Consider the following 22,219-nt stretch of genomic DNA (forward strand, 5'->3'; position numbering starts at 1 on the left):
TGAACTGAATTTGGAATTTAAAAATCTCGACGTCGTTTTGAGGAAGAACTAGTGGAAAATTGAAGCCTAGCAGCAGTAGCAGTAGCAGCAATAGCAATAACAAAACCCGTCTTTCCGTAGACTTGACATAGCGGGCTGGGAGAATTTCTTCAGAGGAAAATCAGGTGTGTGGGCAGGGAGACGAAATCCTCCCAGCCCGTTATATCATTTGCATTTCTGGGTAGGTACTAGTTAGAGCACGTTAGGTAGTGAACTATTTAAGGCAAGTTCTCTTAGAGGCTTTAAATAGAATATCAGCTTCCACCCTTTAATAGGATCTAGTTAAAGAGGTTGCTGTGGAACTGGGAGCAGCCAAAAATAGCATGGCCCTTGGTTTTTTGGGGTAAGGGCAGGGTGGCATTGTGAGGAATGATCCGGATACAAAAGGGCTGTAGAAAGGACAGAATAAAACACGTCTCATTCAGATATTTAAACTATTTAAAAATTTTACCTGAATTTTAGTGTATTATCTTCCATTTCAGGAGGATTGCATCTTATTTTAAAAAGTCTCAGGAATCCTGCTCTGATTTTTGAAGTGAAAAGATTTTGCTAGGATGAAGTCCTAAACCCTTGAGAAGATTTGCAAATAAGTACTAAAATAATATTGAAACAAAAGTACGAATTTCCTTAAAATGTATTACTTCCCTCTTAAAATCTAGGTTCCCCCCATGCTGAATTTAATACATTGTTTTCAAACTGAGCAGACCTCCTATAAGGGATTAAATTTGGCCACAAACTTGTTTCATTTGTTACCCAAGTTGCTTTCAAATCCGGCATTCAAAGCACGAGAGCATCACGTGTTTCTACTTCAAGGCTGCACGCACAGGAAACGAAAGCCCTCAACACAGCTTGGTAGCAAAGCATCCAAATCAGAGTAAATTGTGTAAATTATAACTAAATTGCAAAGCATTTGGACAAAACAGGCATGCTTGTCTAATCAGGAAAGTGGTGATATTTACTTTTCGATAATGCAGGTTGGAAGAGGAATGGTGCGAGGAAGGCATCACAAATCTCTTTTAATACATCTCTGAACTTGGCAACCTGAACTGGTTTTGTCGCATATTTGCAGCTTAAAAAGTATTTGGCTTTTACAACAGCCAAAATAAGTATCCTTTAATCACTTTCAACCTATGAACAGATGGGCAAACAGTGCTTTTATAAATGGAGCATACAAAATACTTCAATATCAGCCAAAACTAATTAGTAGCAATATCTGAACCAAACTCTAAAACTGATTTAGTGTTTAATATATATTATTATATAAGCAGTAACAGTTGAAAGGAAATTCCCTGTTCAGATGTTTACCAAGCTCAATGTCTCATGTTCAGACATGATTAACTTACTAATTAACTTATTGTATCTTTTCTCACAAGTGATCTTGCTTAATGATTTCTTCTCTCCCTGAAAACTATTTGATTTGATGCCTTGATCGTAGATTTGTCAGACTTCAAGTGAAAAAGTCAGTTTTAGCTATTCAGCCCTGGTCTGCCTCTCAACTTAGAGTGACTTTAGTAGGAAGTGGCTTAAGGAGAAAGGGGGTGTTCTCTTCTATGGTGAAAACTGGTTTTATATCTATCCTCTAATGACTGATTTTTATGTTTATAAAAATGTTCTAAAAGAGTTTTATAGAGATTCCATAGTGGCTAAGAATCTGTAAAAATGATAATTCTCTCCATATCAGAAACGTGTTATGATATTGTGAAGGGAGATAAATTTAAAAATTACATTTGGAGGGGTAAGCAAAGGATAGTTCCCACTGATTCTCTAATTCAGAGGAGGTCACTTGGCCTCCATATATTTGATAGGCACAATACATTTCTCAAGTCTCATCTACTTACAACTCATTCTTGTACCCTGCATGAAGTCGAACATTTCTGTAAGTCAGCATACATGGTATGGCTGTATCTTTTCAGTACCACTGAAACAAACAAAGGAACAAAAACCTAAGGCCAGACACCCAAGTCATTCTAACCATTGAGGGTGGGGGATTGCCCACGCCAGCCTTTCTGAAGTCATGACATAATTTTGTCCTCTTCTGATTTTATCACACACATGATCAAAAGGGCCTTGAATTCTGAGAGTACTAGTCATACCGTCATAATCTTGGGAAGTCACCTAATTTCCCTCAGCATCAGTTTATAAAATGAGAATAGTATCATTCCTCCAATAAAATTATTTTGAGGATTGAAGGAGAAAATGGTTGGAAGTAAATGCCTAATAAAAGATTGCTATTACTGCTGCTGTTATTAATGGATTTAGTTATTATATATAACGCAATTTACTTTGATATTTGTTTCTGAGTTTCTCCCATCATAAATGAAACTATGATGGGTATCTTTATGCATATAGCTTGTTTTTAGATTTTAATTCTTTTGGAGATTAGTGCTAGAGAGAATTGCTTGTATTTGTTTATCATGGGTGCCTTTCTTCTCCTGTCTGTGGGATTGTGTACACTTACTTATGATGGAGGGAAGATGAGCCGTCAGTTTGCTTTCTCGGCCCTCCCTTGTGGTCAAGTTGCACCCATAAGGCACAGTTTTGACTAAATAAGTTTGTTGAGCAACTTTTGATTCAATAACATTAACTTGGTGTTTTATTGGGCAGTTTCATTAACATAAATAGAATAAGAGATGTTGATTAAAACATAAAGATGTCCATATTATATGATTAACAAAACTAGAATCATGATACTAAGGCATCAGTACCTTCTGGCTAGAAGATTAATAAATCCCCTAATGTCATATGCTCCTACAATGATTTTATGTGGTAGAGATATTTGTATTGCTCTTATAAGTTCTTCTATTGAGATTAGGAGTTAGAATCATTTTATTTTCCTTTTCCAGGTTTGATCTACATTATATATAATGGTCTAAACATCCTCTTTCTCTTTTTAATATCCTCAATTTTTCCAATATTTCTTGTTTATCAGGAAGTGACATTCTATCAGGTGGTAATTACTTAAGCAATAGGGGAGATACCAGGCTGTTTCTCTTGGATTCAATGGTCTTCATTTTTACATAATAAGTGAATCCATTTTCCTTAATAGGATCCATCTCATCTAGTTAAATGACTGCTTTTAAAGGTGATATCTTTATCATTGAAAATGGATACAAACTAGATTTTTAATTACAAGATGGTAGAAAAAAGTATCAATTCTTATTAAAATGTTATAAATTAATGCATAATGAACTCAATAAAGACATTTTGTGTATATTTAACTATTGTGCTACTTTTTTTGGAGATAAATTAATTTGTTCTCAATCTCTATAGAATTATTTCTGATGATGTATTAACTTAAGATCTATGTTAAAATTTTAATTAGGATTTTTCCCCTCAAGTTCTGAGGGGTTAGTTGGAACCATGTACATACCATCTAAAGGATATTTCATTATGGTTTGTACAAGTAAAGCCAAACAAATTGAAATTTATAAGTAGATCTTCACAAAGAAAGAAAGGGAGTTTTCTTAAATTTCAATTAAAAAATAAATGTTAATCATAATATAATCTGTTTATTCAACCCTGGATAATTAAGTCTTGTTCTGCTGATCTTGGGTTAAGCAGACATGAAATTGTCTGTTTCTGGGTAAAAAGAGTTGCAGCAGGTCCATGGTTACGATATGAGTTTAAATTGAGACGCCTGTAGTCAGAAGTCTTTTCCTTTTCCTATAAACTATTAAGAAAATGCGTCTTCATAAGGCTACCATTCTTTTTATGTTTATTTCAGAAGACATAATGTATGACCTCTAATTTGTATCGGGGGTTTTAGGTAAGTGTGAGAGAAAGGCAGAAGCCACCTGTTGAAGATATGACTGAATAGCATAATTAGTATATATTTAGTATAACAATCAACAATATTAGAGTAGAGAGGAATGGAGTCCTCTATTCCTCTCTATAAGGATTTAGTCATTGATCACCTTGAAATAGGAACATATTATTCACAGTGAGGACATTGACAAACCTCAAGTTTTAAAAAAATTTATCCCATAAAGTCTTTTTCATAATTGTCACTACTTGGCAGAGATAATTTACCTCTGAAATAAAATCTTTTAAAAAACCAATTTAACAGTTAATTGTGTCAGCCTTGGGTATAAACATAAGTACGTGTGTCAGTTATCTACTGCTACAATAACATCCCCAAATTTAGTGGCTTAAAACAGCAACTGTTATTTCTCATGAGGCAGTTCTGATGATTTGGTCCAGATTCAGCTGACATCACCTGATGGGTCCAACTTGCTCAAGTTGCATACAGCATGTTTCTTCTCCATGTGATCTCATTCTTTAGAGGCTTGTTGGCTTATTCTCATGTAGATGTGGGGTTCCAAGAGAATGGAACTGTGTGAGGCCTCTTGGGGCAGAAGTTAAGAACTGGCACAGCATCACTTCCATTGGATTCTACTGGCCAAAGCAAGTCACAAGGCCAGCCCAGAGTCATAGGTGGGTAATTAGGCTCTACTTCTTCATGGGTGGTGGAGCTATAAAATCACATTGCAAAGATAAGGATATACTGAGGCATTAATTGGCCATCAATGCAACCAATTTACCACAAAGTGCTTCTAATACATTTATGTTAATGTTTTAGTTGTTACATATTTAATTTAAAGAGGCAGAACTTTTCTTTGATTAGTCACCTCTTTTCATATTTTGGACTTTGATAAATAGGACAGCCCTCAATATAGTGCTGAGTTAAATAAAACTATGGACCATTGCAGTGAGTTCAAGGAACCTGGGGCTCATCAAGGAAAAGACATGGCCACAAGGTGGCAATAGCATATAACAAGCTTTATTTGGACATCACATGGACAGCTTTGCATGCGAGGGGATGTCCCTCACAGCAGAAGACCTTCCAGAGATAATGACATAGAGCCACCAATCAGAAGGAGAGGAGAATAAGGGAACTCTAGAGGAGAGAGGAGTCAGAGTCAGAGAGAGGGCTTACATGTCTAGCTGATGCCTCTCAGCAGCAAGATGAGGACTCTCTGGGTCAGAGAGCTCTGGAAGGCAGCAGTGGCTTGGAGTCTTTCATGGTCCCAGAGTGTGTCTTATCTGTGGCAAGCAGATGTTGGTGGCAGTTTCATAGCATACGCAAAGCAGGCAAGCTCTAAATGGCTAAAAATGTGCTTATTTGGGACATATTTAAAGCAGTTGGGTGTCTAAAAATTTTAAGTTTGGAGTAAGCAGGCTTTTGAGCTAATGGTCCTGACCCAATGTAAGAAGTAAGCAACATAGGGGCCAATATACAATAGCCATCTGTAACTCATCTATATAACAATTATGCCAAACATACCTTACCATTTCTGACATCCCTCTTATATAGTGAAGAAGAGAGTCTTTAGTATGATCCTGTAGTCATCTGGGACACCCAAAAGTAGGTTAAAAAGACATCATAACAGTTTGTTTTTAAATTTGGGCCTTGAATTTGGGAAAAACAATATTAGAAAGAATTGTCAGAGGAGGGAAAATATGAGCAAAAGTCATTGGTGCTTTTAGAGTAAAAAGAAAGTAACACAGCCACAAGTAGCATATTAGAAATACGAGACTTTGCAAGAAGTATATCACAAAGAAGAAAAACAGATTCATAATCATGACAAAAGGAATGTTTTTTGATATAAGGAACTTTTGTTTTCTAGGCAAACTATATTGAAGGCACTGAATGATATTTCCTGTGTCAAATTAAGAGCAGACTGTATTAAAAAATCAGTTTGTCAATGTAACAGAAAGTAAATCAAATTCTAAGCTTACTCTTTTGTATCCCACCTATGTAACATTTTATAGTCAAGGATTCACAAGCGTTTTTCTGTTTTATGATTAAGCTCATCAAAATTGACCTAACTTTGTCAAAATTTGGTAAATTTCATAGCTTCTTTTCAAACCCATTATTTGTAAATACAATTCACTTTCCATCAAGCCTTCTATAAATTATTTTTCAACCTCAAATTTCCCTTTACTTTATTTTTAACATTCCAGTTATTTATAGATGTACTATTGATCAAAATCCATATGTCTAGGGCTTAAGATAAAATTCCTTCCTTTTTCAGTTGATAAAAAAACAGACAAAACACATCTGTCATTTTGTGAACATGTTGCATTTCTTCATTATTATTTTACTTAATATAGTTCCAATCACTCATATTAACTACAGCTTTTTGAAATAACTAATTGAAATTTAGAAATTGAAATAACTAATTTCACTTCTGTCTCTCTCTCTCTCTCATACACACACACACACACACACACACACTTTTCAGTAGGTGACTAAGAACTCTGTGACGTTCAAGGCAACGTAGGAGACCAGCGGAGCTCTAGTGACCACTGCTGGTGCTTTAGCAATACACATGACACATCACCTTACAATCAATCACACATATCCCTTTAAGATTTATTTACACCTTGTTGTTAAAACATGGAACTTTGGGTATAAACTTGGCTCATTTGGGTATTTTTATAACACTTCTTTTATTTCTTCTGAGAGAAAGGAGAAAACGTCATGAAATCAGAATTCTTTAGATTTCACAGTAGATCTTGAAACTCTGAACAAGCCAGAAGTAATCATTTCCATTTTATCTGCATTCCCAGTTTATCTCATATGTTGAGGCCCATTCATAAAAATTGTTATATTAACCAAGCAAAAATCCTCTTAGAAGGCAGAGCTCTCTCTTTTTAAGCTGTTCGAAATCAATCTTAATTTAAACAAACAAACAGAAAAATTCACTTAGTTTTCTTTACTTTTTCTGGTAGCTTTTTCTATTTAAATAAGATATTTCTACAGAGCACAAAATGATATATTTTTGACTCATTAATCTACCAAAGTTTTCTCAAGAGAGAAAATGAGAGAAAGAACCAGGTACAGATACAAAAGAGCTATAGTTACAAGAACATTGTACAAGGCTAACTTCCTTTCTTTTACAAGAGGAGAAAGGACTTTTTTCATTTATACACACAAGCACAAAGAGAACTAACAGCCTCAGTTCTGTATCTTTAACTATAGGTCAAAAGTAAATATGGAGCACAGTTTTCTGTGCCTGAGAAAATTTCACCGGTCAATTGTGGCTGCTTAGGAATAGGAAGGTCAGGTAGTCAAAAAAAGATCTCCAAGGAATAGTTGTTAGGAAAGTTTCTTCATCTGGAGCTGATCTCCATTCCTGTGGGCACTAAATTATCTCTTGAATGATGTCAGCTATACTGGTTTTCAAATAACCTACAGTACAGGGCATATCAGAAAATACCATAAGCTTCAAGACAAACTAACAGAAAAGACAAATGAAAAAGGCAGAGCTAGAATTCTCTGTCATCTACCATCTACCACCCAACAGAGACTAGATGGCTGGGTCAAATAATCAAAATCAGACTCTCAACATTTCAGTCACCACGGGAAGAAAAATAATGGCCATATACAAAACAGAACAGGACTCATCAAGAACCAGCTTAATGCAGACATCACAACAGACTCAGAGAAAAAAAATGCAGAAACAGAGTCAGGGATATTCACTCTGAGAATCAAGAAAGTTGGGCCTAGGATTCAGAGGTTTATATACAGCACACTTTTTGTTCAAGACTCAGCTCTGGTGTATGAATTGACCTGAGCATCTTTTTGGAACTTCAGCTGTGAAAGATGCAGAAACAAAAATTGATTAAGAAGAAAACAGGACTTTTGTATGCTGAGAACCTCAAGGAAACTAGACTTTGACCTTTGGAAGACTTTGAAAATACTGATTACTGTATAAAAAGCACAACAGATATATAAAAGAGAAAAGCAGATTACTAGGGTTACAGAATGTCTGTTCATGGTAGAAAGTCTGCAGTTTTCTCACGTGTTTATCATCACTGCAAGGGCCATGTCAGTATTGCAGGGCTTGTCATGGTCTCCATTATGGTTGGTAGCTTCTGTGATCCTACAGTCCATGACCTTACCAATACTCTCCCATGCCTCTCAGTTGAGAGCATTTGAAACATAGAATTACTTTTAAGATGATGTTTGGTAAGCAGAATATCAATGCCAAATAATTTGAAGTAGTTTTTAGTTTAAAACAATTTCTGGGACAGGAAAATTATTTTGACTAACTTGCTCTATCTGTCACATGAACATATTGTGTTCCTTAGGTACTATATCGTTCATTTGAATAGTTGTGGATAAACTTTGACAAGTTCACTTTCTTTTGGATTTCCTTTCTTTAGAAGGTTAATTTTATACATGTTATATTGATTCTGGCATATTTAACCCTTTTTGGTGAACTGTATTGACATGTTCAGGTGATGTATATGAATTCTATGTACAAATTACATTTCCTATTTCTATATATTCATCATTGAAATGAATTTAAGACTTTTCAGGAATGTTTATTCTTCTTAATAACTATAATAAGAAAGTTCTATATTTTATTTTTAGGCCAGAGTCTATTCTAAATAAAAGTGATAAACTTGACAATAAAGTTAAAAGAATTGGACCACACATAGAAATCTTCCAGGTGTTCCGGGAAAGAAATAAATTCATAATTAACAAAAAATTTGTTAAAATGGTCACCATCATGCAGGCATATGTCAGAGGGTGGCTCGAACGCAAAAGATTACGAAGAATAATGATCAAGGTAAAGTATATGTTAAATATTATAATGTGTTTAAAATTTCTCATGTATATTCAATTAAGTAAAATTTTGAATAGTCACCTGGTCAATTTGTCTATGATTTTTCTAAATAAAGTTCTGTTTAACTTCTTTGAATTAAGACAATGTGATGAATAGTCTACTCTGCTGACAGTTTCAGATTGTGTCCAGCTGGAGACTGTGAACAAAAGGCCTGACTTATCCTTCACCCAAAAGTAGACTGCTTTTACTCTAGGCCAGGACCACCTGTCTTTGCACTAATTTTGTTTCTCCTTTGCTATCTGTTTATCCTCTGAAGAGCTTTCCTTGTAATTATTTTCTAGCTTCATAGCATTGCGATCAGAAAAGATGCTTGTTATTATTTCAATCTTCTTAAATTTACTGAGGCATGCCTTGTTTCCCAACATATGTTCTATCATTGAGAATGTTCCATGAGCACTTGAGAAGAATGTGTATTCTGCTGTTTTTGGATAGAGTGTTCTATATATGTCTATTAAGTCCAACTGGTGTAGCTTTTCATTTAATTCCACTGTTTCCTTGTTGATTTTCTGTCTGGATGATCTATCCATTGATGTGAGTGGAGTGTTTAGGTCCCCTACTATTATTGTGTTATTATTAATATCTCCTTTTAGGTTTGTTAATAGTTGCTTTATCTACTTTGGTGCTTCTGTGTTGGGTACATAGATATTTATAAGTGTTATGTTTTCTTGGTGAAGTGTCCCTTTGATCATCACATACTGCCCTTCTTTGTCTCTGTTTACCTGTCTTATCTTGAAGTCCACTTTGTCTGATATAAGTACGGTGACACCTGCTTTCGTTTGCTGTTAGCCAGAGTACTGTCTTCCATCCCTTCACCCTGAGCTTGTGTTTGTCATTGGAGCTGAGATGTGTTTCCTGGAGGCAGCATATTGTTGGATCTTGATCTTTAATCCATCTCGCCACTCTGTGTCTTTTTATTGGATAATTCAATCCATTTACATTTTGGGTGATTATCAATATATGAGGGCTTATTGCTGCCGTTTTATCACTTGTTTTCTGTTTCTCCTGCATTTCCTTTGTTTCTCATCCATGTGTTTTGGTCTACCAGTTGAGTTATGTAGTTTTTTTATGTTGGGTTTCTTTGTTTTTTCCTTATTTATTATTTGTTTCTCTGTTCTACTTATTTGTTTAGTGGTTACACTGAGGTTTGCATGCAAAATCTCGTAGATAAGAGAGCCCATTTTCTGATGGACTTTTATTTCCTTAGACTAAACAGATTCAGTCCCCTCCTCTTCCCCTTCTATGTTGTTTTGTCACATCTTATTCCATCTTGTGTTGTGAGTTTGTGATTAAAATGACAAGATTATCTTTGTTTTTGATGTTTTCCTTCTCTCTATCTTTAATGTTATACTTGAGTATTTGCTAACCTGTTCTGATGTATAGCTACAATTTTCTGATTTTGTCTACCTATTTATCTCTTTAATCTGTGCTTTATAACCCCTTTCTCCCTTTTTTTTTCAAGTATGAGGGCCTTCTTGAGGATTTCTTGTAGAGGGGAGTCTTGTGGCTATGAACTACCTTAGCTTTGTTTATCTGCGAAAGTTTTTATTTCTCCTTCATATCTGAAGGATATTTTCACTGGATAGAGTGTTCTTGGCTGAAAGTTTTTGTCCTTGAAAGATTTCAATATGTCATTCCAGTCTCTCCTAGCTGTAAGGTTTCTGCAGAGAAATCCACTGAAGACCTGATAGGGGTCCTTTTGTAGGTTATTTTCTTCTGCCTTGCTGCCCTTACTATTTTTTCTTTGTCATTCACTTTTGCCAATTTCACTACTATATGCCTTGCTGTAGGTCTTTTTACATTGACATATTTAGGAGATCTGATAGTATCTTTCACATGGATTTCCATCTCCTTCCCCAGGTTTGGGAAGTTCTTTGCTATTATTTCTTTGAACAAACTTTCTGCTCCATTCTCCTTCTCTTCTTCCTCTGGAATACCTGTAATTCTTATGTTGCATTTCCTAATTGAGTAGGATATTTCTCTCAGGCTTTCTTTGTTTCTTTTTAGTCTTAGTTCTCTCTCCTCCTCTATCTGGAGCATTTCAATATGTCTGTCCTTGATTATGCTGATTCGCTCATCTATGATGTCCACTTGAGTGTTCAGGGAATCCATATTTTGTGTTATCTCATCTGTTGTGCCTTTCATCTCCAATATTTCTGATTGGCTCTTCTTTATAGTTTCAATCTCTTTTGTGAAGTAGCTCCTGAACTTATTGAATTGTTTCTCTACATTCTCTTTTAACTTGTTGAGTGTTTTGATAACTATTTTGAATTCTTTGCACTTAGATTACATATTTCTGTGTCTTCAGGACTGATTTTTGGGTACTTGTAATTTTCTCTCTGGTCTGGAGATTTAATGTAATTTTTGATATTGCTAGAGGGCATGGCTTTGTTCCTTTGTATTGTGGTATTATTTGGTCACAGTTACCACTTATTGTCACTGGGTGGGGGTCAAGAGCTGTATATTCTGAGCCATGTGTGTTTCATCAGGGTCCCAGGCATTGGAGCTGGTGCTGGGCAGGTGGGGGGAGGTGTGCTTTCTTCTTCATGCTCTTGGGGTTTTCTCTCTCTGCCCTCACTGTCTGCTCTCCTGGGGTGTTGGCTTGATGAAGTCACTCCCTTGATAGCTTTCACCTTGGTAGGGGCTTTCCCCTAGGTGATGAGGGACCTCTGAGATCTTTGATGTTCCTGCAAATGGATTCACCCTGCCCCCTTCCTTCCCACTTGGAGACCACATGCAGTTCCAGATTGCAGTCTTTTGGGGAAGGAGTGAAGTTTTCTCTTACCCCATTCCACCTTCTCTGAGGGGGGCTTCTGTCTCTCCACCCTCCAACCTATGGCTGTGTGGGTGTCTCAGATGTCTTTTGTGTTGTATGGTTGTCCTCTGTTGGAGTATGAATGTCTTTTTCATTGTATTGTGGAGGGGAGCGCTTGCCGGGAGAGCTCACGCTGCCATGATGCTGGTGTCATTCCTGAAGAAAAAGCTTTCCTCCACTTCTCACATTCCTGGGTACTCTTGGAGAGTGTAAACATTTAACTTAAAAAGAACTAGAAACACACACATCCACCTGAACAACTTTTATAAATAGAAAATCTGCCTTTCAGAATAAATCCTAAGGACCTATTTTGGCTGGGTAATTGCAAAGGAATCTGAGTGGATAGATCCTGGAAAACCTTTGAGAGAATACAAAAATGTCCTCACTTTGAGGGTTAAAGTTTTACTCCTATAAGGAATTTGGGGAACCAAATAAAAATAGAAGAATAGATCAGGGGTGCCCACTCAAATTCCTGGCTCTTCTGGGAGGAACCTTCTCAAATGCCTTGCAGTGGGCAGCCCAAATGCATTTCTCTGAGAACACAGTGATGTTGTTAGAAGGTGATCCATATGCCTATCTCTCTGTGTATATTTATACATGAATTAATATGTATGTATAATGTACATATGTAGTTCTGATGATCAAACATGTTAATGTGTGTAAAACTCTGACAAAAAGTACACATTCTTTATACTTAATCTTTCAGTAAACTTTCTATGAGGTAGCCGCTATATCCATTTTATAGGTGAAGAAATTGAAGCTCAGAGAAATTAAGTCATTTTCTCAAAATCACACTGCTGGTGAGTGACAGAGCTAGAATTCAAACCCATGTTTGTTTGACTCCAAAGCTCATGCTTGTTCTACATGTCATTTGCTTGAACTACATTGTGGCTGATTGCTCTCTAATCTAATCTAAATCTGTATCCCAGACCTATTTCTCTAGCTCCAGATTCAGGCATTAAATTGCCTACTTGAAATGTCCAAACTCCACATAGCCTTAAATGAACTCATTTTCTTACTCCACAAAGCTCTTCCTTTCCTGTGCTGGCTATCTTGATGACCTATTCCTCACCCAGTGTCCAAGCTATACACCTGGAGTTTTCTTAGACCCCTTCAACTTCCTTACCCCCATATTCAATTGGTTACCACTTCTGTAATGTTTCTTGTGCTGCTCTTCCTCTCTGTATTTCTTTCTGCAGCTTCTATTTATGAACCCTCTCATGGAAAACTACAATAGTCTCATAACTGGTCTCTTTTCTTCCTACTCCCATCTAATTTGTCATATGCACTTGAGGAAATTCCACTCTGATTATCTTATTTCATTTCTTACAGTCTTTTGATGTTGCCTATAGGATAAAGTATGAATTTGCTAACATACTACACATGACTTCTGTTGTCTGACTCTTGCCCACTGTCCAGCTTCAACACATGACCCTTCCCCACTAATACTCTATGCTCTACCAAAGCCCAAATCTTTTAATTCCCTGGTTGTTTCCTATTATCTTACATTTTTATGCTGTTCTCTCAGGCTAGACTACTCTTCCTAATCTAATAAACTCCAACTCATCCTTCAAGATCTTCCTTAAATATATGCACTTATACAGCCTCCCTGGTCCATCAAGCAGAGCTGATTCCTCCATTCTTTTGGTCATTTTTGTGCTCAGTTTTCTACATTGTGATCTTTTGTTTACATGTCTGTCATGGGCACTACAATTTATCTGGCTTATTTGGGAGTATATACCCTTTATTTTTATATTTATAGCAGTCTCTATCATTTTAACTATATGCACTTATTATTTGCTATTTTTCTTGTTTATTTACTTGTCTGTGTATGTTTATATTGTTTTTGTCTTGTTTGCTGCTGTGTTCAAATGCCTAGAATAGTGTTTGGCATATGGTAGGTATTCAATAAATATCTACTGAATTGATAAATTAATTCAACAAAATATAGTTGAAGACGTTTATCAGGGCACTCTAATGATTCATATGTATATGATATATGTAAGTATAGAAAATATGTCACATATATCATATATATGATAAGATATTTGTCTTATAATTTAATTTAATTATAGAATTTCCTGCTATTGGAGAGAATTATAGAGTCATTCATAATCTCTGGGACAAAAATGGGTATAGAAAACTTAGAGAGCAAGAATGGGTCCATAATGTTGGTGAAAAGGAGAGACTAACAAGAAAATGTTGACTTTCTATGTGGAGGTAGAATTTGAGATGTAAAGAATGGGACGCACTTTTACAGGGTCAGAGCCAATATAAACTAGATTGTTGACTTTGCTTTGCTTATAAAATTTGTTATGACCATTGATTTTCTTTTTTATTTCCTCATTGGCATGGTGCTTTGTATCTTGGATGGCTACTCTATTGATATGGTTAATGTTGTTTTGCTACTGTCGAAATGTGAGAGCAGCAGTCATGTAATGGATACATAGTCAGGTTCCAGGACTGTGCCCATGTGCAGGGTTGCTGTTGGGGGAATTCTTTTTTTTTTTTTAAGATTTTATTTCTTTACTTTTTCTCCCCAAAGCCCCCCAGTACATAGTTGTATATTCTTAGCTGTGGGTCCTTCTAGTTGTGGCACGTGGGATGCAGCCTCAGCGTGGTTTGATGAGCAGTGCCGTGTCCGCGCCCAGGATTCAAATCAACGAAACACTGGGCCGCCTGCAGCGGAGCACGTGAACTTAACCACTCGGCCACGGGGCCGGCCCCTGGGGGAATTCTTGATAGACCTTTCTGCTCTAGGGGCTGTACAGCAAATCACTGGGTAATTGTCAGCACTGTGGCAATCCCTCGTCTGGGAAACTTCTATAGTCATATTGTTTGGCTGCCACTTCAGAGCTTGCGGCTGTGGACAAAGTCTGCTAAACCATAACTTTAAGATACCTCAAGAGACTGTACAATTTCCACCATTTCCTGTGAAATGCTCCAGTTTGGGTTTATTTAGAAATAATGAAGAAGCATTGAATTGTCATACCAGTCATAAGGAGACCACAGAGATTGCTACATTTAGCTATCAGCATTATTGATTTCCACCATTCAAAATGTCCTTTACCTTTTAAAAATCTCTGTGTTGTTTGTTTTCATGTGTTTTGGTATAAGTAATAAAGATCTAAAAAAATCGTAAAGACACAAAAAACAGTATTTTCCTCAGTGTAATGCCTCTAAAAGTTTACTTAATTTCAACATTTTTCTCTAAATATTTATCATTTAAATTTTAGTCTTAAGTTGATATCTAGTTGCTATTTGCCAAAAATACTGAAATTCCAGGACACTTGAATGTCTGGTGGTGGCAGTAAGAAAAAGTGTTCAGAATTGGCTTTGAATAAATATTTGTTGAATAAATAAAATTGGAATAATCCTGGAAAATCAGGATTTTAGGGTTATCATAGCACTATCCCATGCATAAGTTAGTGGTCTTTAATCTTTGGGAGGTTACGGATTCCTTTGAAAATTTGGTAAGTTAGGGATTTCCTCATTATCTCAAAAAACAAAACAGAGACAATAAGAAAACCCTGAAGCCTGTTCATAGCCCCCATGGCACAGATGACCTTATACAGAAAATTTTATTACATAAATGTGTTAGCTACAAGGAACCAGGAGAACTATGGTGATTTATTTAAGAATAGTTTTTTAAAATGTTTATAATAGTTGCTGTGTACTAGGTCCACTTTCTTGCCTGGTGTGTGATCTCATAGAGCATATAGTCCAGAGAGAAATGCAGATAACTAAGAGTCTTAAGTACTATTAGAGAACATAGAAAGACCATTTAACCCAAACGGCTGTATCTGGTGTGGGGTTGAATAATGCCAATAAATTGAGATCTTGAGGATGAGGGCTAGTTGTGTTTTGTTGTAGGTACAGGGAAAGACAATATCAATGGCTTTAGATGAGATAGAATATTTAAGGGTCAGGGGGATGGTTGAGAGGACAGTGGCAGTAGAGGAAGCTGAAGCCAGGAGTCAGATTAAGAATGTTATTAAAAACTATGCTAAGGAGTTTATACTTTGCACTTCATGCATGGAACAGATGACTTTAAAGCAAATCACTGACGTGAATAATTTGTATTTTAGAATAATTATTGACTCTGGGCAATGAATTTGAGGAAAAGGAAGACAAAATTAGAGGGAGAACAATTAATATGCTTTTTCAATAATCCAGTGCATGATCATGGTGGCTTGAGTTCGGGCTGGAGAGATAGACCATAAATAGGACATTAGATTTGACTGGATTTGGATCTAAGGGAGAGGGAGGAGTCAAGAATGATTCCTTGATTTTTGTCTTGGGCAACCTGCTGGATGGTTGTGAAATACAGAGCTTAAAAGGAAGAGCGGGTGGTGGGGAAGAAAAGGAGATAGAGTCCAATTTTCGACACTGTGAGTTTGAAGTGCCTGTGGGAAATCTTTGAGATATCTGGGAGGCAGCTGGGTATATGGGTCCAAAGTTCAGAAGGAAAATTGGACCATAAGGAAACAATTAGGATTCATCAGTTGTTCTTAAATTCCTTTCTACCTTTACACACCTGAGGAAGAATATAAAACCCTCACACCCATAAAAGTAACTCAACTTAGCAATGATTCTCATTGTATCTCTGAGAAAGCTCTTTACGTCATAGCTCTCTTATTTCGCTCAGGTCTCTGTTCATTGTTACATCATCAAATAGCCTGCCTCATACTACCCTATAAAAAATAACACCCACTCTGGTCATTCCCTTTTCCATTTAAAACACCTTATTGTTCTTCATACCACTTATTGCCCCCTAACACACACATATTTGTTTATTGGATTATTGTTCCTTCCACTAGACTGTAACTCCCTGAGACAGGAATTTTGTCTTTTTTGTTCAGTAATCCATTCACAAGGTCTAGAATATTCCTGACACATATTGGGAACCTAACACAGGTTTTAAGTAAGTTATTTTTAACATGATGAAGGATATATAAATAGCATATTGGGGTCAGAGGATGTGAAATTTGAAAGCTCTTCTCTAAATATTTTCGTTCAGCTCTCTAACCAAGGATGCCCTCCTGTACTCTGCCTCCATCCATAGATTTGAGAATCATTATTAGGGATACTAATTGGAGCCATAGGAGTTGATGTCATTGCTAAGGAGAGTATATAGAGTAAGGAGAGAAGCATGTAAAGTAAGAGTGAGAAAGACCAATGTTCAAGGGGAAGGCAGAAGATGATGATTCCACAAACAATGAAGCAATAGCCAGAGAGGTAAGAAGAAAACCAGAATATGCTATATCAAGGAAGTTCAGAGACAGTATAAAAAAGAGGGTTAGGTCAGTAGTCTCTAATACTGCTAAGAATGGAGTCTAATGCAGGATTTTTTGTCTTTTGCAACAATGAGCTCATGGATGACCTTGGTAAGTTTCAGTAGAGTGATGTGTTGAAAGCAAGGAAGTGAAAACGTCTGCAATAGATAAAAATGAGACACTGTGAGGTTTATGGAAGGATAGTTTAAGGTGGAAAATACTTAAGTATATTTAAGTGCTCATTGCAGAAAGCCAATAGGAGGGAAAGGTTGATGATACAAGAGAGATGAGGATAATCCATATTACAAGGCTAAGAAGTATGGAGGGGGTGGGTTTATAAGACACATGACAGATTAGCCTTAGGTAAGAGGAGGCATATTTTTCTGTTGTAAGAGCAAGGAAGGTTGAAGATGCAGTTGACTCTTTAGATTTGGTGATAAGAAGTTGAGATAGCAATAATCTAAGAATTTCTTTTTCCTCTCAGTGAAGTAGGGGACAAGGTCATTTGCTGAGAGTGAGCATTTAGATGGTGAGTTTGAATGCTTGAGGAGACTGAGTTTCTACATAAAATGGCAGAAAGAGAGGTGCCTAGAACTACAAGTGAATTTCCAAGCCACTTTGAGAACCCAGTTGAGGTTGGTGATGAAGAATTGGAGTGGCACCATTCCTCTAGGTTGTATAATTATCTTTAGTAATTATGAAAAGTAAGGCATAGAGAGGTAACATAGCTTGTTTAAAGCTACACACCTCTCCAGTGGCATATTCAGATTTTAAGATCAAACCTAAGTCTGTCTAGCTCCAGACACTTTAAAATATTAGGCCATTCTGGTAGCAACAATATCTGATAATTATTTAAAAATTGAGTTTTTTCTCAGATCAGGCTCAGCATGGACATTGGAGTGTCCTTCCAAAAACCGAAGCTAGGTAAAACTCCCTTCTGATACTGCAGAGCCAATCAGAGTGTGCCTACATAAGGGAGATGATGTGGAGAGCCAAAGCTGCATTCATATAGAGAGGCATCAACTCTGGCAATCAGGAGCTACTACTAATGTTTAGCAGAGGTGTATGAGAGAAAAACAAGATTTAGTGATACAGTTGACCAAGAGTAGTTACTTACAGTCTCTATACTAAGCAATTAGAGATAGAATGATTGAGCATGTGCTTCAGGTAATAATAAAAATAATCATTCTGACTTAGATCAGAATAGGGGACAACAGCAGGAGACACAGAGAAGAGGCCTGAAAAAGAGAAGAACCAAACCCAAGAGAGAGGTGTCCTTTAACTACACGTGTGTGGCTAGGGGCTTAACTAATTCCTTAGTGGATGGGGAAGTGAATAGAAAAATCACACTTAATGTTATTTGTGGCTTGTATATTTGTGTGTTTCTGTGTGTGCACCTAAGATAACTTTTCAGAATGTTCAACTTTATTTGTATAGGCTTAGTCACTTAAAATCTTTTTCCTTTTTGTTTTTGTAAGATTTCTGAATAGACACTCTTTTGGATAGTGTCCTATGTAAGTGTTTAGACAAGTTTGACTTCAATCAATAAATGTGGTCAAAATTTTGTTTATATGTTTATAACATCATTTTTTAAAAGTTAGAAAGTTAAACTGTGGAAAAACATTTGCTGAAATATTGCACAAAGGTTAAAAATACTCAACATGTAAAGATCTTGTATAAACTGATAAGAAGCACTAAAATAATCATAGAGAAAAAGGTAGAGGACATGAACTGGTACTTCACAGAAAGAGAGATAAATGGCTAGTAAACATGAAAAGAAGCTACTCTCGCTAGTAATCAAAGAAACTAATTTTCGCTAAGTGTCAAATGGTAGCAGGATTCTTCAAACAAGCAATTAATTCATTACTTTTTAAAAAAGATATGGTGATATCAAACAAAAGACATACTGAAAATGCATTCTGAAAATTTAAAAAATGTTGATGTGTGATACATTTGATACATTTACCCTTTAAGTCAACATGGATTGGAAAAATATCATCACTAATTTTCAGTGAGTCTTTTATATTCCCATACTGCTGTTGTAAATATGAATTTGTACATTTTTCTGATAAATTCTATCTCAAGAAATGTTTAGAATTATGGTGAAAGATTTACATACTGAAATGTACATAGCACCGTAGCTGAGGCATATTTCTATGTGGAAGACTGGCAGAGAGGTATGCTATAATAAGAATCACACAGATGGACCATTGTCATTTTCTCTGACCCAGCTTCTTAACTGTGAAAACCTCCCAGGCAACCTTTTGAACGCCTTAGATCTGAGAAGGGTTTACTCGTAAGACGGGTTGTGTCCTCAAAAAAGGGATTTATTACGTTCAGAGGGAAAGACACTCAAATTGGATTTGATGGCTGTCCAATGCCTCTGCTTTCTTAGCAGATGCCATCATCCATCTGAGCAGCACACTCCAAGCAGGGACCTTTATTCTCATGTTCCAAGGATACAATTAAAACATTGCTTGATTCTTAATTATAAGCAAAAGAAACCTACTGACAGATTTAAGCAGAAAGATATTGAGTAAAATATTGGACAGAAGTCTAAGCTCAGAAACATGAAGAAATGATGAAGACTAGATAGTTCTCAGGACTCCAGCCAAATCCTGCACAGAAAGAGTCTGATGCAGATACTGAATCCTGGATTTCCTGCCTCCACAAATGCTGCCCTTGAAAAATGGATATTGCTGCCACGGTTACTCTACCACACAAATAGTTTCCCTACTGTTTCACTTTTAAAAGCATTATTAGTTTTGATTCAAAAACCTGGGGCTGGTACAGATAATGGATGAAACTTTGTCATGTGTCTGCATTCTAGCAACAGAGGAGGCTTGGAGTCATGAGAATCTGTTTTGTGGCTTCAAATTGTAGAAGATGAATTCTGCCTCCCACTAAAATTCATATGGTGGGGAGTGCTCCAAAAGAGACTGGTTTATTATTAAAAAATCCCCAAAAGCAAAAGGCCAAAAAAGAAAAAAAACCTAGCAAGAACCTACTGAACAAAAGGCATATTAAAAATGTACATTGGAAAATGTTATTAAATGTTGAAAAATATTAGCAAACATTCAGAATCTGCTTAAATTTTTATAAAATTCAGATGGAAGGAGAAAGGAGAATAGTGAAATAACGCTAGTTTAGTTTTTTCATTCAGGCAAATCAAGAAATATTACTTAATTGATAATATTGATAAATTAAGAAATATAGTCTTGAACATGGTGTTTAAAAATTGCAGAGAAGGACCACAAAATTAAGTGAATAAAATGATAAAAACAACCTTTAAAGAACCCCACAAAACAGAAAATAAATTACAAGAGCAAGAACAATCATAACTATAATAAAAATAAATGTACTAGGAACAAAACCAAAACAAAAATTCACAGAATGGATGAAAAATACTAAATTCAAGGAAATTAAGAGGAATATAGTGTATAATTTACAGTTTAGGCTCTGGAGTGTCCCTGTTTTGGTTTTAAAATCAATTCTGCAACTTAATAGCTATGGGACCTTGGGAAAGTTACTTAAAGATATTATGCTTCAGTTTTATCACTTGTAAAATGGTATGCACAGCACATCAAAGGAAAACTGGCTCAGAGGAAAATTCATGAACTTAAATACATTCCTAAAAAGAAAAAATAATGAAAATGGATAAATCGAGTCTTTAATTCAAGAAGTTGAGAATGGGAAAATACCCCCCCCCCAAAAAAGGATTAATAAAGATACGTAGAGAAATTAATGAGCTACAAAATGTAAAAAAGTAAAAATAATCTAATCAATAAATAAAATGGAACTGGCTATTTAGAAAAGAAAAAACTGAAATAGATGAATTTGTATACTCTAATTTTTAAAAGTGTATTGTAGTAGAATGTAGAAAATTCATATGCAGAAAAATATAGTCACAGTTAAAAGGTAAACTGGTAAAACAAAATTTGCACACATGCTGAAAAGTGTTAATTTCTTTAATATTCAGATTTTTTAGAAATCAACAAGAAAAACCTGAAAAAGTCCAGTGAAAAATAGGTAAAAGACATGAATATACAATTTTCAGAGGAAATACAAGGATTTGAGGACTCAGAGTGGATAGCTTGGTCAAGAATCATCCATAACAGAATAATGCTTTAATAAAACTTTTATTTTTTTCTGGCTGGGTGGGCTACATATTGTAGAAATCTGGATACCAACCCAGGAAACTTCTGTGACAGTAGCCATCATTGAAACACCTATTCTATGGGAAGTATGAATGTCTGAGACAAAGCAACTCATAATGAAGCTCTCTGAATTTCAGGGAGATTATCTCACTCCACAATGCATGTATTTAACCCACCTATGCAATAAATATTAATAAATACATCCATAATCTAAGAAACTGGGTGAGACAGATGAAATGAAAGGGGCAAAATCAGATTAAATGTAAATAGCAGAAATATATAAGGAACTTTACTGTCTATATTGCTATTTTATAGGCTTTGTATCATGGGCCAAATTTGAGAGCAGTTATAAACATGTACTGCAGACTAATTCATCGTATTAGATATCGACTTGGTCTCTGGAGGACAAGACAAATAATAAACCTTTCAGAGATAGAGGAATGGATGGACAGAAAAAAATGTAAGTGATGCAGACTTTCTGATTTGATTTTAGGTTTGGAATTAATTTAACCATTGAAATTTTATGTATATTTCACATATAGTTACTTGTAGGCACCAAAGGTAGACCATATTTTATATTGCTGTAAGCTATTTGCATTTTAAGGTGACATATTGTATATTTGGATTCATTTATTAGGATCCTGTGTTTATAAGCACCAGAAAACTCATCGTGGCTAACCAAAGAAAGAAGGAAATTTAAAAGAAAGATATAGGAAAGATAACTAAAGTATCAGATTTCAGACAGAACTCAAACCTAAGCTGCTTCAGAGATCTAAGGAGTAAAAAATAAAGGACAATCTCTACTTGCTTCTGGGGGATAGATAAGCTAGTATCACCTTAAGACCTTTTGTTCTCGTGCTTTGAATTCAAATTCCAGGAAGACATCACTTGATTGGTTTAGCTTGAGTCATGTGTCCAATACTTTGCCATGGGAGGTCAGAGAGCTTTACTTGGGCATTGCACAGAGGCTATATCCATTGGGGGAGGAGTAACTCCCCCAAGTAAAACTACAAAACAGAAGAACAGCTAATGGACACTGAGAAGATTAAAAAAGAGATATCCATTATGTGTTGCTTATTAGTGTTCAAATTCTACCCACAAAACTAGTTCCTCAATTTATATCTTAAGTTTCTTAGATGTTGATTTCTATTATATTTAGTGAACTCTGTATTGCTTAGGATTAAGATAGATACTACAGCCAGTTTCTTGATTAGAAAATAATAAATGAGGAATTCTGGTTTCTGCTTCCACATGTATGGAGCTTGGAAGTCACAAGTCCATCGTAACAGGTAAAAA

General features: G+C 35.8%; 1 protein-coding gene across 5 annotated transcripts in view; it reads left to right on the top strand.

The window, feature by feature from the left end:
- IQCM (IQ motif containing M) overlaps positions 1-22,219 on the top strand; it is a 417,125-nt gene that overhangs the window by 208,936 nt on the left and 185,970 nt on the right. For all 5 annotated transcript variants that reach the window (XM_070257817.1, XM_070257806.1, XM_070257801.1 and 2 more), the window contains 2 exons: positions 8,423-8,621; positions 21,239-21,383. In XM_070257817.1, the coding sequence (XP_070113918.1) occupies positions 8,423-8,621; positions 21,239-21,383 (344 nt within the window). The remainder of the gene's footprint in view (positions 1-8,422; positions 8,622-21,238; positions 21,384-22,219) is intronic.

This window comes from Equus caballus, chromosome 2, assembly GCF_041296265.1.
Source record: "Equus caballus isolate H_3958 breed thoroughbred chromosome 2, TB-T2T, whole genome shotgun sequence".
NCBI lineage: Eukaryota > Metazoa > Chordata > Mammalia > Perissodactyla > Equidae > Equus > Equus caballus.